This window comes from Gymnoscopelus braueri (genome assembly GCF_963280865.1).
Source record: "Gymnoscopelus braueri genome assembly, chromosome: 18".
Classification (NCBI taxonomy): Eukaryota; Metazoa; Chordata; class Actinopteri; order Myctophiformes; family Myctophidae; genus Gymnoscopelus; species Gymnoscopelus braueri.
Window position 1 is genome coordinate 43,895,292 of NC_137618.1, and position 17,693 is coordinate 43,912,984.

Genomic DNA, 17,693 nt, shown 5'->3' on the forward strand with positions numbered 1-17,693 from the left:
ATTCTAACTTTCTGTGTTTTTTCGTAAATTAACGCCCTACTTGATCACACAAAAGTAGCAGATCCGAGCAGTTTCGAGCTTGTAGATCTGCTACTTTTTTATGCTTTTGAAATCTTTTAATGCTGAAACGTTTTGGATATGAGGTTTCCACCCGACAGAGAAGATATATAGCTCAAATCTAAAATGACACAGATGCTTTCCCAGTTTTAATGGGTTAACCACAAAAAAAGAAGAAAATTAATAAAAAAAAAAATATAAAATAGCCAATCCACAAGTTCACGACGCATTACTGTACGTTGTGAGCTTGTAGATTGGCTATTAAAAAAATGAGGTTCCGCGAATCTTTTGTTTTTATTTTCAACTATGACCTTATGACCTGCTCCAAATCGGGATGCCCAGGGTTAAAGTACTTCTTTATATTTAGTTATTTTTAAACTTGCATTTACTTGCGAAACTTGGAACAACCTAAAAAATACGAGCACTCTCAACTCCCGTTATTGTAAACAAAGGACTCAAAATGATGATATTTAATTACATTTACAAAAAGACATACAAAAAAATACAAAATAAACAACAGAAGACTAAAACCGAGCCATGTCACAGTAGGCCTACATTTAGTTCCTTTCATGCCGTCTAGATGCAGAAGGCGGGTCCTGTCCTGTCATTGGGTGCTTCAGACCGTACGTACAGTGTTGATTGGCTGGCCCTCCTGAATGCTGATGCTAAGCTCCTCCCTCCCCGTGTGACATCATCAGAGGTAGAAGCCGGTGGCTTGTGGGTCTGGCAGGCTGGGCAGAGTCTCTGCACCTGGCAGCATCTGTCCATTAGGGGGTGGTGCTGCTCCATTCCCGTTGGGCAGCGCACAGCCACCTGGGAAAGTGCTGCTCAGGGCACAGCCGTTTTCCATCTGCAAGAGGATATTGAGATTGAGATTACAATTAGCAATTAAGCCATTTAGCAGACGTTCTTAATCCAGAGCGATTTAAAGGTAAACAACACATACATCAAAAACATAGAGGCAGTGTAGTGCCTCTGTAATCTAGGATCATATGTAAACCAAGAACCTAGCATTGGTAAATCAAAAACTATAGGATGCCAGGTCAACACATGAACCTGGCTTCTGTCTAAATCACATAAACCTTTGCATAAAACTGCATGGTCGTCAAGGCTAGGCCAGGTCAAGTGCTACTATTCAGATTGAGATTCAGTTTCAGTGTCACTTTAGACCAGTGGTTCTCAAACTTTTTCATGTCATGTCCATCTGAAAATATGTTGTGCAGGGAGAGACCCCTATACAATATTGTGTTGTTAAAATGTTTAAAAAAGATACCAAATGTGTCAAATATTTTGTAAAAAAAAAAGCAGATCTACAAGCTCACAAAGCGGCGCATTGAAGAAGACCAATCTACAACACGTTGCGATGCAACGCTTGTAGATCGGCTATTTTCAAGTTTCCCAAGGAGCTTACTGAGGAAAAGGGGGAGGTGTTATATTCTGGGCATCACTTCCTGTTGTCAGTCATTCAATTCATTTGAGGGATATAATCAGTCAACACTAACCTGACAGAACCTGGCCATCAGACTCTAAGCTGTCTGCTGGCCTGGGGGGAAAAAACTGTCCCGTCTAGGACTCAGAGCCACGGATGCCTGTGTGTCTATTTAAGCTGATGGGAGCATGATAATTCATAGGCTATGAATTATCATGCTCCCATCAGCTTAAATAGACACACAGGCATCTTTTTCCTGCTGATATGAATTATTAACCTTCGCTAAAACATCCGGGACAACGCTCCACACGTCCCAGACTCTTCTCCCTTCTGGCTCCCAAACTATGGAATGAACTCCCCATAGCAATTAGAACTGCAGACTCACTCCCAATCTTCTGCCGTAATCTCAAGACTCACCTCTTCAGACTCCACCTCAGCCCGTAGCACTTGCCCTAGCCTTGACGACCTTGCAGGAGTATGCAAAGGCTAAAATGTAACTTAGATAGCATGTTATGCAGACAGATGCCAGGTCATTGTTGACCTGGCATCCTATAGTGTGTATAGTTTCAATGTAGGCTGATGATAGGTTCTTGGTTTACGTATGTAGTTATTATTAGATTATTGGTTTACTTATGTATTACTTTATTATTAGATTACTATTTTTAAGCATTTGATGTATTATGTGTATTATGATGTTTTATGATGTATTATCTTGTGTCCTTGCTTACTGTAAGTCGCTCTGGATTAACAGCGTCTGCTAAATGCCTAAACTGTAAACTGTATTAATTCACATCAGCAGGAAAAAAAGAAGCTTTTAATTACTTTTCATTTGTATTATTTAGTCATCATGACTGTAATGGTTTGATAAACACTGCTTCTAGCTCCGGCTATCAATAAAGCACAGTTTATTATATACTTTCTCATACGACGGTGTTGCGCAACGAAAATAGAAGATCTACAAATGCACTGTGAGCTTGTAGATCTCCCGTGGATTTTTTTTTTACACAAATCTTCTCTTCTACGGGTCCCTGGCACGAAACATTTTCAGATGGGGGGTCCTTGGCAAGAAATAGTTAGAGACCTAAAATCGGCCTCATGAGTCTTAAAGGGGAATACCACTCATTTTCAACATTGAACTATGTCTTTGATACACTTTAGAACTGTTGTGTGGAAATAAGAAAAAAGTCCCCCCCCCCCTTCTATGTTGCCTAGAACTGGAGAATTGATTGAGGGCATGTGATCAGTGACATATGCAGGGTGCACTTTTGGCTCCGCCCCCTCAGCCAAAAGTACGCCTACATTTAGTTCAATGTTGAAAATGAGTGGTATTCCCATTTAATGGGTTAAATGTAAGAACAGAGAAAAGTCAAACCATACACACCTTGCTGTGGTTGGGGTCGTGGTGAGGGATGTCCGAGGTGACCATCCCGTAGGGGTCCAGCTGTCTGCAGGGCTGGCCCACCCCCAGGATGTGCTCCAGTGTGCAGGCGTTGGAGGCTGGAGGACACTGAGACAGGCTGGACAGCACCTGGGCCAGCGGAGCAGGCAGCAGCGGAGGCTCCAGCGGCTGACGCTTGTGGTTCATCCTCTGGTAGGAGGAGCATCCTCCGGGGTCGGCTCTGTGCTGCTGCTGCTGCAGCTGGCCCCCACCGCCTCCTGCCGTTGTGCACAGGCCGCTCCCGTTGATGTTAAAGTCCATGCCGTCAATGTCCAGCATGCCGTAGTCCATACACGCGTCCAGTGAGCCGTGCGTAAGAGAAGCTTGGCCGTTGCTGAGGCAGGCGTTACCGCTGCTCTCTCCCGGGTGGCTGAAGCCGTAGCTGTTGTTGGGCCACTGGGGCTGCTTGCCGCCGCCGGCCTGGGCTTCTGTGTTTGGGAGGTTACACAGTCCGTTGAGGTTGCCCCCCTTCTGTTTGGCATGGCGCTGCTGCTGCTGCAGGAGGTGGCTCTGCATGCTGGACTGCTGCTGCTGCTGCTGGAGGTAGTGCAGGTGTACCAGCCCCCCATCCAGCCCCGGAGCCTTGCTGTTGAAGAGAGTCTGCTGATGTGTGTGACAGTGGTCCACCTGGACACCCGCTGTAGCCAGGATGTCCTGGGCCGTCCACGGCTCATTGGGGATAATGGGTTGGTTTTGCCCCAGAAGGAGGCCGTGGTTGAGCACCGGGGGTGCGGGAGGAGGGGCTACGTGGCTGTTGTTCTGCATGCTGAAGTCACGCATCATCCCCTTCCCCGGCTGCATGTTGAGGTGCTGCTGCATCTGCTGGGACAGCTGGATGATGGGGGCCTGACCCACCGGGGGAGGCCTGTGATGGGGGTACTGATTGTGCATGTTGGTGCCAGTGGTTAGACCGCTCTCTGGTGTGGATACCGTAGCGGACGTGGTGGTCGCAGACGCGGACGCGACGGCAGGCGGGGCCTGTTCCCTGCCGTCCGCCTTGGCCTCCAGGGAGTCGTGGATGTAGTTGAGAATCTCGTCGTTGGTCAGCAGGTCGTCCAGGGTGGGCACGCGGTCGGGGTCCATCTCCACCCGGATCATCCGCTCGTCCAACAGCAGCAGCTCCAGGTCCTCGGCGCTCAGACCCAGACCCTCCAGAGCTCCGAACAGCTCCCCGTTGGAGCAGCCCTCGTCGTCCGCCACGCCGCCGCCTTGGCCTCCCAGGGAGAGGGAGTCCAGGGTGGCGAGGAGCGGATCGAAGCTGGCGGCCGGCAGTCCCGGAGCCGCCAACACGCCGCCACCGGCACTGGCTTCCTCCCATCCCCTGTGATGGCCGGAAGGTTCCGATTCAGAGACGCCCATATGGTCTCCGAAGAAGCTGCCGTGGAAGGCCAGCTTGGGCTCCAGGGCCGGCTGGCAGACGTACACTGACTCATCCTGGCTCATCAAGGCCCCCAGCAGGGAGCCGGGGTCCACGCCGTCCCTGGCCGCCCGGTCAGTCCGGCTTTTCTTAGACTTGCTGCCGTTTTTCTCGTGGCCGCCGCCGTCGATGAAGCCTGCGATGGGGTGATTGGACTGGTAGAGCAGGGCCTCTCCTGTGGCGTAGGTGAAGGGCAGGTGCATGGAGCGCTTACGCAAATGCTCTCCCCCCTCTTCCTCCCTATAGAGAGACACAGAGGAGCATGTTTTCAGAAGCACCTAACCATGATACTACTACAGTATGCTACGGCTGTCAATCCTACTGAAGCACCTAACCATGACACTACTACAGTATGCTGTGGCTGTCAATCGTACTGAAGCACCAAACCATTATACTACTGCAGTATACTACGGCTGTCAATCCTACCCTACTGAAGCCCTAACCATGATACTACTACAGTATGCTGTGACTGTCAATCCTACTGAAGCCACTCATAGAATTCAAGCTCACAAACACGTCACATTACGACACTATTTAGTACTTGTACTTGCTTTTAAAGATACTTAAGCATTCAAAAGTACATTAGAAATAATTAAAGGTAGGGTAAGTGATATTGTTTTGGGAAAAAAAAATATTATTTTGTTAAAAGGTTAAAGCGCTATATTCTGGTAGTAATCATTGCTATTTTCAAATACCACCGAAGTGGAAAAAGCGGCACTCCAAAATAAAGGATGCAAGACTGGCTCAGAATGTGTATACATTCTTGTTTATTGAGAAGGAAGGCTTGACGCGTTTTGGACTCAGCCTTCCTCAGAGCAGATTTAAAAAACTTTTTTAAAGGCTGAGGCCGAAACACGTCAAGCGTTCTCAATAAACAAGAATGTGTATTTGAGCCAGTCTTGCATCCTTTATGTGCTGCATATTCCACTTCGGTGGTATTTCAACCTAGTTATATTTATAGCTGAGCACCCACTGCCTCAACAAAAAGGCATCCAGAGGAAGCGCACCTGCTTTTTTTCTTACCTGCATTGCTATAGAATGTTTGTTCTGCAAGAGGAGTCTCCCTGTCTCTACAGCTCTTTAATAAACAGAAAATACATTTTCAGGTGGGTTGCAAATCTTCGGCCAATCAGGAGAGAGTACCCATTCATCAGCTTACGTTTTATAGTGTTACAGTTCCAATTTTGTCCGTGTCATCACATCCAATTTCACTTGGTTATCGTGTGTGAGTTCTCTCTCCTGATCGGATCAAATTGGTATCATTACCTGAAAATGTATTTTCTGTTTACCAAAGAGCCATTGAGACTCCTGTTACTGAACAAACACTAGTCTATAGCAATGAGTACTATCAGAATATAGGGCTATATAACACTTATTTTAACAAAAACATATCACTTACCCTAAGTATTCAAAAGAACAAATTGGCAAGTACATTTTTATATCAATGCATTGCTGTATTAAAATGTTGATACTTTCCCATATTTTTCAATCAATAATAGTGAAAACAACAGGTCTACAAGCATCACATGTTGTGAGCTTGTAGATCTGTTTGAAAGTAGGCTTAAGTGTTTAATTCATAATGCTTGCTCTTCCTAGACATTTTGTGGAGTCAAAAGTACAATATTTGCCTTTTTGAAATGTATCCAAAAATACAAAATACTCAAGTAAAGCATGGATAATCAAAAAACATTACATAAGTGCAGTACTCAAGTAACAAAAAGTACTTGTGCTTAAGTAGTACTCAAGTAACAGTACTCAAGTCAGTGGCGGAGCGTCCGGGGAGGCCAGGGAGGCGGCCGCCTCCGGGCCCGCGACCCAGGAGGGCCCGGGCCGTCAGATAATAAATTGGTAAAATCAGGCAAAAATAAGAATTAAACAACATAACCCTAACCTAACCCTAACCTAAAACCGAAATAAAGTGACAAAAAGCCCCCCAAAAAGTGACCGAATCCGCCGCAAACCCGCAAAATTTTGCGCGCGCACATGCGCAGGGGGGGCCTGATCACTGTGCTGTGCTTTGAGTTGTTCCGCCACTGACTCAAGTAAATGTATTTCGTTAACTGCCCCGCTCAGAGGTATGCAAAGCTAACCCGCCCTAAAGAAGAAAATAGCAGATCTACAAGCTCACAACGTGTCACAATGTGTCGCATTGCGACGCGTTGTGACCTTGTACATGAGATGTACTGTATGTAGGTGTAAAGTGCTCATGGTGTAAAGGTGTAAAGTGCTCATGTGTGCTCATGTGGCCAAGTCACTTCTTTTGGGCTTGTTTTCCTGGACCTGGTTGCTTTCTCTCACAAAATGTGGCAACACTGGTCGTAAGCAGCCCTCATAAACACTGGGGCTTCAAGACTGTTTTAATGTGTTTGGAGTCAAAACAAATGGCAGCCGACCAAGAGCTGCACAATGATGTGACTGTTCCACGTTATAGAAGGAAACCATCTGGCAATCAGCCAAAGTAACCGGTGGAGTTGTTTTGTGGCATGTCATGCGTGTGCATTTCTCTAAATTATACGTGCGTGAATGCGTGAGAAACGTGTGACAAGATGACAGAGGGTTAAGTGAGGTACGTTTAAAACACGTGAAGACGGAACGGAGGCTGCAGCTATGAACCGAGTATTTTGCTTCCAGGTTTAAGTACTGTAATTGGCCGTGCAATTTAGAGTTATTTGATTGATTATAGAATTCAAATATATTGCATTTGATTTATGTGCTGTTACCACGCAATACTATTGCTCCCAACTACATAATGTACATACATGTATATATATATACGTATATACGTATATATATATATATATATATATATATATATATATATATATATATATATATATTTATTAAACTTTGGAAAGGAAATCCCTGAATTCCCTTCCAAATTTAAAACTGATCTTGAATCATGGCTTGTCGCTTGTCCTATGTGAACAGTTTTTTTAACTGTTTATATTATTGTGTTTTTGTATGGTTGTCTGTATAGTCTGTTGGGTACTGTTTGTTTTAAATGGACCACAATGGAAACAAGCTTTGACTTTTTTGTGATTAATCCATTTTGGCGCTTTTATTGGTGATCTTGTGCTTTTGATTGTTGCCAATATTCTATTCTATTCTATTATGTATAAATATCACAGCATAAGAATAACATATACTGTATGATAATGTGGCCATGAACATTTTCATTCCCCTAACTAGATTTTTCGGTCATTTGTCTGGAAAATACTTTTGTTTAAAATATCGTGAAAAATCGTATCATGACTTGAATCGTGAGTTGAGTGAATCGTTACATGCCTAATAGTTGGTGTACCCACTTTCCTCCAACATACACAGTCAAATCCTAAATGTTAAGGAGGGAGGGCTAACGTACACGAGGGGTCTCTGCGTGGCGATGATGTAGTCCGGTTTGCCGTTCTTGTAGACCAGCCTGGCGTTGGCCTGGACCCACTTCCAGCGGTTGTCCTTCGTCAGGAGGCGAAACACCGTCAGACCACTCTCTCCAGTCTTCATCACTATCGGCACAACACACACACGCACACACACACACACACACACACACGGCATGAATAAGTGATACTCACAAAAAGTACTCACAAAATGCACTTAAAGTACAAAAAGTTAAAAGTACTCATTGTGCAGAATGCCCCCATTTCACACGTTTTCAAAATGCAGAAAGAAATCCAGAAGGAGCGAGTTACATTTTCCGGCAGCGACATGCACTCGCTGTCCCTCTAAAAAATCTTTCGAAAATAGCAGATCTACAAGCCCACAAAGCGTCGTGTGGTGGGCTTGGTGGGGAAGTGGTTAAGTGGTTTTGTAATAATAATAATAATATATTCATAATAAAATCCTAGAAACTAAAGTTTTCAAACAATTGTAGTGGACTAAAAGTACAATATTTGAAATGTAATTCAGAGTAGAAGTTAAAGAAAAGTAAAGCAAAAGTGTATTTAAGTACAGTATTTGAGTAAATGTACTTAGGTTACTTTCCACCACTGTGAATAACAACGGCTACATTCCAAAATAAACAACCCAAAAAACGAAACAAAAACTAGCTTAAAGCATCCAGCGGCGGGTTGACAGAGGGTGACATTGTATCAAGCAATGAGTTGGTTTGACACATTTAGCTTGGCAGATTAAGCTCAACTTTTAGGCCCTGCAGCTGCAGCTGAGTGCTCTGAGTCTGCACCAGAGTGATCTCTGTTAGGAGTCAGTCCGCTCAGAAACCTTGTATCTCCATGATTCAACTTTTAATGTTTATTTTTTTTCCTGTTAATTCCCCACTTCGTCATTCTAGTGTCACACAAAAGTAGCAAAAACAGCCGATCTGCTGAGCGCCGACATAATAGCCGATATACATATTATTATTTGTGTGTGTGTGTGTGTGTGTGTGTGTGTGTGTGTGTGTGTGTGTTTGTGTGTGTGTGTGTGTGTGTGTGTGTGTGTGTGTGTGTGTGTGTGTGTGTGTGTGTGTGTGTGTGTGTGTGTGTGTGTGTGTGTGTGTGTGTGTGTGTGCGTGCGTGCGTGCGTGCGTGCGTGCGTGCGTGTGTGTGTGTTTTATAAACATTGTGAAAGGCATTAACGAGAGCTTAGCTTGTGACACTATAATAACTCCGTTGGATCCATGGGAACACAACACAGGTTCTTTTTTTCCCCCTATCTTTAACACTTTTGGACATACAAGGTTTCTCCGCGACAGTGACGCCCTGCCTGCGGTATTTCCGCCTGGCTTGTGTGGCTGTGTTGATATATGGATCATCTCCCATGCTTTGCTTCATGCGGTGGATTTGTCAGCCCCTATCCCCTCTGCTGGCTGGTTCTGTAGCTTTGCTCAATCTGGTTTGTAATCCCGCGGGATTACTTGGGAAAGCTGTCTGAACTCACTGACCGGCATCGGTGGCGACCGACCACCAGACCCCCTCCTCCACTTTTTTTTATGAACAGGACTAATTCTTAAACTTAGAAACCGAAAACACTGATGGAAAAAAGGTGAAACCGTCACATTTGTTGTAAATTAGCCGTGCTGGAAATAGCCGATCTAGAAGCGTCGCATTGCGTCGCATTGTAATGCATTGTGAGCGCTGTGAGCTTTGTAGATTGGACTTTTTACTTGCGCAGCGACACCAACACACAACAAATCAGTAAATCGGACCTGTGTTACAACTGCACTTGAACCGATTTTTTCCCTGTCTACACCAAATATCTTCGGCAAAAATCACAACGCGTTGCAACGCAACACACTGTGAGCTTGTAGATCTGCAATTTTTGGGGGCCAATGTTCCCCCCCAAAATGTGCATGCCTGGGGTTCAAGTGGTTAAGCGTGATGTTTTCAACTCACTTCTGACGTGGTTCTCGGCGCAATACAACATGTCTGCTGCGTGGATGAACTGATAACCAGAGCCACGCACACGGAGCTCAGCCTCTGTGTAGCCCAGGACTATCTTCCCCCTGGAAAAGAAAAGAGAAAGGACATCATTTGGTGTCCAGATCATAAAGGAAAAGGACACACTAAAGCAAATGCTTCATCACAACTCTTTATCATCACAATGAATAATGTTCAAAAACAGGAAAAAAACAACAACATTTGATTCCTGAATGTGGCTCATTCACAACTACAAAGGCCTTTTTGTATGGTTATATATTAACTCCATGTGCTGTATGTTAAAGCTGCAATCCATCACAGTTTTTGTGTGCATGCTATTTTTTAGTTTTGTTAATCCAATATAACTAACACAAACAGTGCTGGTTGTATTTGGTCTCCCCGCTCTTCTATAGAGACATGTACAGTACATCCAGTGGACAGGTAGGACCTTTGGACTCCCTGCTCTTCTACAAAGACATGTATCCGGTCTAGAGCCCGCCTACTAAATGTATGAACATCTATGCAAATATATGCTGCATATATGCCATATGTGCATGTATGTGGATTTATAGGAAATATATGTGTCATATATAGTTCATATATATCCACATTATGTTAAACATATATGCGGCATATATAAAGAATATATACATACGTTCATATATTTTCTTGACCTCCCTGCAATGAATTTTTCCAGGGTGGGATGTCTCTATAGAGACATGGTAGGACCGCTACTGTTCTACTACTACTGATAAGTGGTATTGCAAGAAGCTAAAAAGTGCAATACATCCTCTGCCCAAACAGGCTGTCTGGATTGACTCACATCCGCTTTATCGCTTGATCATTTTCAGAGCTTCCGTGCGTCAGCACACAGTGGCACTTTTGCTTTCACTGACTGGTCAGCGACCTGTCGTATCAGTTATCAGCCCAAGGGATTATCAGATATCGCCCTGTCTGTCTGACGATTGAATTTGCCATATTCGACAAAAAAAAAAAGGCTGGGCAATTAACCAAAAATATATTGCCCAGCGCGAGGCATTGTGAGCTTGTAGATCTGCTATTTTTGGCTAAAGTTCTCCTCAGAAAAGGGATGCTAGGGTTCAAGTGGTTAATGTAAAAAAAAAAAATCATATCACACAAAGATTTGGCGGACCCCCTGTAGTAACTCTGAGGACCCCCCTGTTGAAGACCCCTGGTCTAGCATGTAACTGTATTGTGACGATAGCATTACTTTGCATCGCAGGCCATGGGCGTGAAGTCCAGCTTATGTTTGGTTCTGAAGATCATGTTCTTGGTCCTAATCTCCAGGATGGACGGTGGCTGTAGAGGAGTGGCGATGGTAAACAGGGCCAGCTGTGGCGGGGCCTTGGCTCCGTTGTCATGTCGCTGGTTCTGTCCATGCAGGAACTTCAGCCTGCCCTGCAGGGTCAAAGCCTTGGGAAAAGACAGTGAAAAGACAGTATTTTAAAAGCACACACTTTATGGCTGCTCCATACAAAGGGCCATTCACACCAATCACTATCCATCTGTGTGTGTGTGTGTGTGTGTGTGTGTGTGTGTGTGTGTGTGTGTGTGTGTGTGTGTGTGTGTGTGTGTGTGTGTGTGTGTGTGTGTGTGTGTGTGTGTGTGTGTGTGTGTGTGTGTGTGTGTGTGTGTGTGTGTGTGTGTGGCATAACTCTGAAAGCGTCCGACCGTTCGGTGTGCGGAGCCGAATGGCAATTCAGACAGTTCTGCGAACAGAACAAATCACGAATATCTGTATCTATCAACCCACAGGTCTGAGAAAGAGACAGAAATTATCTGTGTGTTCGGGAGATTGTACTGGGCAATCCAAACCGTCATGTTTGTGCCGCTAAGCCAGCATAAGTCCCTGATTGGCTAACCTGACCCGTCAGCTTAACTGATTGACAGAGCTTTGCATACCATTTGAACCGGTTGAGCCGGTTCCGTTCTTTTTTCCCGCCTAATTTGTGGTTTCCACTGAAAATGATTTGGTTCAGAACCCTAAAGGTTGGTTTGGAACTTAAACCAAAAAATACTAGTTTTTTCTTTCCCTGAACTGGGAACCAAAGTGTCACTATTCAACAGGTTGGAAAATGCAGATGTGATATAAACAAAAGCAAGCGAAAAATCATCATATGACAAAAGAAAAGGGAAACTGTAACTGCCATTGACGATTGAATTTGCCATATTCGACACATTACTGGCCAGGCCTGGAATCGCCCCAGGCGGGCTCTCTAACCATTCAGCTCTGCCGATGCCGCCCCCCAATTACAATGGTTCTGCTTAAAACTGGTAGAAACGCAAGCCGGTTCGCAGCCAGTTCTGTGAAAGCACCAAGGTTCCAAGAATCTAGAACGGAACCAGTTCTAGAACCAAAGTTCTTTTGGTGGAAAAGGGGGCCTTATTGGGTCCCGGAGACGCCCATATAGTTCCTTGAGGGGTTGACGTTTGGTGACTTAAAACTTGGCCTTACTGGGCCTTACCAGGAAGCCAGAGGAGTTGTCCCGGAAACAGGGTTAGGGCATAGAGTTATAATATATCTAGAGGACGGACTGCCCCGCCCCCAGCTATTCATTTCAATGAAAGTTGCTCACTGGTGTTTGAAGCACCCGGGAGAGCGCTCTACTTCCACATTTGGGCACCAAATTTGGGTGGAAGGACTGCTCGGAAGTCCTGAGCACCGAGCAGGCGCACTTGGGTTTCAAACGGTAGAAGCATGCGCAGTGGCATTTTAAATGCGGAAGTATTCACTGTTCTACAGTGGCTCTGGGGGGCTTGGGTCAGGGTTAAGTTCAGGGTTAGGGTCTTACCAGGAAGCCAGAGGAGTTGTCCAGGAGACAGCGGAAGCGACAGACAAAGTTCCTCTCCAGGAAGGAGGAGTTCTCAGGGGGAAGCTGCTCAGGGTTGTAGGTAACTACTGATGTGCTGCTGGGCTCCACTTCCATTTCTGTAAGAGCAAAGAAATACAAAACTTTTTTTTTTTTTTTTAAACCTCAGGGTTTTAGGGATACTAGTGATGCGCTGCTGGGGTCCGCTTCCATCTCTGTTAACACATTGACTGCCAGAGTTTATTCATAATGTACTCACCCCTGTGCCAGCGATTTGCGTGTTTTTTTTCTTCTTTTTTTTTGTAATTTTTCATTAAAATAAATTATCTGGCTGCGGTTTTAAACACATACGACAGATCTACCAGCAGAGAGCAGCAAATAGACACCTTGATCACTCGCTGACTCGCTCAACCACCCCCAAACAGGCCCAAACAGGCTCAAACAGTCAATACGTCATAACCGGATGTGACGTTTTCGACAATCGCTGATTGGGCTTAAGTACGATGTGATACACGACGACGATGACTGTTCGTCACCCAGACTTCAGAAAATAGAAGTGGTCAAGTGGAGCTCTCCGTTCGTTTTTTATACCGTGTGAAAAAACGTGTTTTTCCCTATTCTGGCCTAAAATGACCGGGGAAAAAAAATGAGAACCCGAAACGGAATCTGCGTCATGAAACCGGATCCCGGTGAGTGTGAAGTAAGTGGAAAACGAAACTGATGATGAAAAATAAACAGAACAGCGCGATCACAGATTAAACAATGAAAATTCCAAAGAACGAGTTAATTCGTTCTTCAGAATTGCGGCACGCAAGCGATGGATTTGAAAAACGAATTAATTCGATCTAGGCAATCAATGTGTTAAGTATATTAAATATATTTTTTTGTTTTTTTTAAAGAAAGTTTTTATATCCACTTGAACCCCAGCATCCGTATTGTGGGATCAGCTATTTTCAGTGAAAGCGCTTTCCCCACAATAACAGAAAACTGAAAATACACTAGTATAGAGCCCTGAGGGACTCCGGTCAACCATATAAGGTTTAAGTTGTTAGATGAGAAAATAGCAGAAATAGCAGATCTACAAGCTCGCAACACGTATCGCTCGTAGATCAGCTTTTTTTTCTTTAATAATGTTTTGCTATGTAAGTAAGTATTTCTGTAGGTTTTATAAATATCTAATATTACCAAAAAAAACATGTTTTTATTGATTACCCTAGAGGGCACTCTTCGCCAACCTATGAATGATGCCTTGACTGCGAAAGAACGATAGAACCGGAAATTAAGTAATCCAAAAAAATTTACTTTACGTCCACTCCCATGTTATGAGATTTAGAAAAACACATCTAGCTCGGATTTCTTCTCCCAGACTGCGTTTTTTGGTGAAAACGAGCCATATTGAACTGCCGATAACAACAGAACGGACGATCGCGGTTACAAGGTTTTTGTTCCGGTGGAAAGAGGAGAGACTCGTCTACCCACGGAGACATCGTTTGTTTACATCCGGGTTGAAAAAAAAAGATCTGTAAAAGAAATAAGGTAAAACCGCTGGCAGTGGCGGATGAATTAATTAATACCTGGCAGTGAATGTGTTAACAAGAGCTTGTGATTGGACAGATTCTAGGTTTGGTGTCTACCTGCTGTCGACCAAATAGGAACATTTAATGGAGTTGGACAAGGGCATTGAAGAAGAAGGCACACCAATGGAAAAATTGGATGGAAATGTTTTAAGCACGCAGGATTATCATGACCACATTATCTCATGGAAAACTTGTGCGAGCAAACTGAAAACCAAATACTGGAAACCAGCGAGTGATTCAAGTGCAAACTCTGACAGATCACTAAATAAACAGTCTGCTAAACCAAATTAGTGATTGAGAAGTTGAATGGAGAAATAAGCCAGTGGCAAGAACTTTGGAGCCGAAAATGACACCGCTATTCACTGCACTGTGTGTAAGAAGAAGGAGAAGGTTACTTTCCCTGAAGTCCTCCTATAACTAACTGGAGTAACAGTGAAAACAGTAGCAAGGTTCACGTTGAGAGTAATTTTGATGCAGCAACTACATTTCTGCATCGTAAGTCATAAAAAGGCAGATTTTGCAATGCTGTCAATTTTCAGCTCAAGACCCAAAAGATACATTTGGATGTCTCCCCGGGACCCAAACTTGTGAATTACACAATTACTTACAATCTGGGAACCCATTTGGTAAAAAAAAAAAATTGCCTCTGGAGGCACCACCTCCTTTTTTGTGTAGAAACAGGAACTCGGTTTGGCTCCTCCCCTTTCTTAGTTCACTTCCTCCCGGGTACTTCTGTTTATTCCTACTAACAACAACTGTATGTTTAAATAATTCTCACTCTGAGGAGGTTAGGAGTTACTGGTCTCATTCTGAGGAGCTACTAGTCTCACTCTGAGGAGGTTAGGAGTTACTAGTCCCACTCTGAGGAGGTTAGGAGCTACTGTTCTCCCTCTGAGGAGGTTAGGAGCTACTGGTCTCACTCTGAGGAGGTTAGGAGCTACTGGTCTCCCTCTGAGGAGGTTAGGAGCTACTGGTCTCACTCTGAGGAGGTTAGGAGCTACTATTCTCACTCTGAGGAGGTTAGGAGCTACTGGTCTCACTGTGAGGAGGTTAGGAGCTACTGGTCTCACTGTGAGGAGGTTAGGAGCTACTGGTCTCACTGTGAGGAGGTTAGGAGCTACTGGTCTAACTCTGAGGAGGTTAGGAGCTACTGGTCTCACTGTGAGGAGGTTAGGAGCTACTGGTCTCACTGTGAGGAGGTTAGGAGCTACTGGTCTAACTCTGAGGAGGTTAGGAGCTACTGGTCTCACTGTGAGGAGGTTAGGAGCTACTAGTCTCACTCTGAGGAGGTTAGGAGCTACTGGTCTCACTGTGAGGAGGTTAGGAGCTACTGGTCTAACTCTGAGGAGGTTAGGAGCTACTGGTCTCACTGTGAGGAGGTTAGGAGCTACTGTTCTCACTGTGAGGAGGTTAGGAGCTACTGGTCTAACTCTGAGGAGGTTAGGAGCTACTGGTCTCACTGTGAGGAGGTTAGGAGCTACTAGTCTCACTCTGAGGAGGTTAGGAGCTACTGGTCTCACAAGCCAACCTCCAGGAGGTTCAAAAACCTCTGTAATTCCTCTCTAGTGACCATGCATAAACAAAACCTGTCTCACGAAATAGCAAAAACCTCCATATCTCCATGGACACATTTCCCACATAGGGAGATCCAGGTAGTAACACCACCGGTTCCAGCAGCTGGCTGGCTATATACTGCTTCATCAGTGGCTCAAGCAGACAAGTGAGCCACAGTGTTGCTAGGCAGATTCATTGAGCTACAGTATATGGACAGATTGCTGATTGGGCAGGGGCTGGTCTGGTAAGTTAGAACTGAGTTCCGAAGCCGTATAAAACACATTAGTCCTTTCCGAATTTCTTCGGATCATCAATCCTCTTTTTTACTTATTTATTTTTTGCCAAGGACATGTAGAGATCAGGACTGCGATTTGAGTTCCATTGTCTTATTGTAATACTACAAACTAAAACACACAGGACTTAAGTATCTTACATTCACAGCACACAGAGATCTGTGTCCACTTCACCTCGTTAAGCCAAAGCATAGATTAGAGGATCATGTGACCCTGGCCTGTCCCACACTGTGATCTTATAGCTTAACCCTTTAAAACTGTTTAGGTCACTGTTGGCTGTCAAACAGTCGGCGTGTAAAGTGGAGTCTCTGGGATCCAGTGCAGTACTGCACATCGTCTCTGTTGGGTGGAAACCAAAATGTCCAAAATTGTTATTTTTCAAGATTCAAATTCAAAAGCATCAAAAGTAGCAGATAACTGCTGTGGGCGTTGGGGGCGTGTCTTCTCCTCCGCGTCATCAGCGCCCATACCCTAGGTGGGGTTGGCGAAAGGGCCTACTCTGTGTGGAGTTTGCATGTTCTCCCCGTGTCTCCTAGGGTAGTTAATACCCTCACAAAAACATGTAGTAATCCTGGTCACTATACTGCCTCCCCCTGGTCAGCCGGGGCGCCTGATGGAGGGGAAGGGAACTGGTTGGAATAACGTGTTCCTTCCACGCGCTACGTCCAACCAGGGAAACTCCCCCCTGTCAGGTGACAAGAAGGTCAGTTGGCTCTCATGCATTGAAGGAGGCATGAGCTCGGCCCTGGCCTCCCTAGGCTGGTGGGGGGAGTGTAGTGCCCAGGATCACTTAGCAAATTGGCACCGGGTGAAAAAAAGGGTTACAAAATCGAGGGATAAAAATTATAAAAAATTAAAATAAAAGTAGCAGATAAACAAGGTGTGGATCTGGTACTTTAGACACTTTAGTGTGACACTGTTGTATGATCAAGTAGGGCGTTAATTTACGGAAAAACACAAAAAGAATATGGAGAGAGTATTTCTGTCCGACAGCAATGACATATAGATACACCCACCCACCCAAACATAGCAGACTATTAGTACAAGCAGACGATGACACTGAATTAGTTTAATTAGTTAATTTATGAGGAGCAGAGGCCAACACGCAAACCCAGCAGATCAGCTCTTCAGCTCTCTGTGACTTAAAGCAGTGGTTCTCAAACAAAGGACCCCAACATTTTTCTGAAAAGGTGTTGTGCCAGGGACCCCCAGAAGAGAAGATATATGTGGGGAAAAATATATATATATTTTCCAAAAATAGCAGATCTGCTATTTTTGAATAACTATACATCTCCTTCTTTTCCTTTCGGCTGTTCCCTTCAGGGGTCGCCAAATCGAATCATCTGCCTCCATCTCACCCTGTCATCTCCTCTTCTTTCACACTAACTACCTTCATGTCCTCTTTCACTACATCCGTAAATCTCCTCTTTGGTCTTCCTCTATAGGCCTCCTGCCTGGCAGTTCCAACCTCAGCATCCCTCTACTGATATACTCACTATCCCTCCTCTGTACATGTCCAAAGCATCTCAGTCTGGCCACTCTGGCGTTATCTCCAAAAGATCTAGCATGCGCTCTGATGTACTCGTTCTTGATCCTATCCATTACTTCGTGATACACACCACGTCAACACAAGATCAAGATTACTATAAATCGAAATTAGATTTTTAGGGCAGTTAAATTATGGAATTCATTACTATAACTAAGATTGCTTTTTATTGAGTGATTTACTATTATTTTGTTTTC

General features: G+C 44.5%; 1 protein-coding gene across 1 annotated transcript in view; it reads right to left on the reverse strand.

Annotated features, from left to right (window-relative positions):
* Nucleotides 1-751: 751 nt before the first annotated feature.
* ahr1b (aryl hydrocarbon receptor 1b) overlaps nt 752-17,693 on the reverse strand; it is a gene marked incomplete at both ends in the record, with an annotated part of 70,651 nt that continues 53,709 nt past the window's right edge. The window contains 6 exons of the mRNA XM_080412253.1: nt 752-907; nt 2,868-4,581; nt 7,703-7,844; nt 9,672-9,781; nt 10,927-11,129; nt 12,509-12,645. Coding sequence (XP_080268379.1) covers nt 752-907; nt 2,868-4,581; nt 7,703-7,844; nt 9,672-9,781; nt 10,927-11,129; nt 12,509-12,645 — 2,462 coding nt within the window. The remainder of the gene's footprint in view (nt 908-2,867; nt 4,582-7,702; nt 7,845-9,671; nt 9,782-10,926; nt 11,130-12,508; nt 12,646-17,693) is intronic.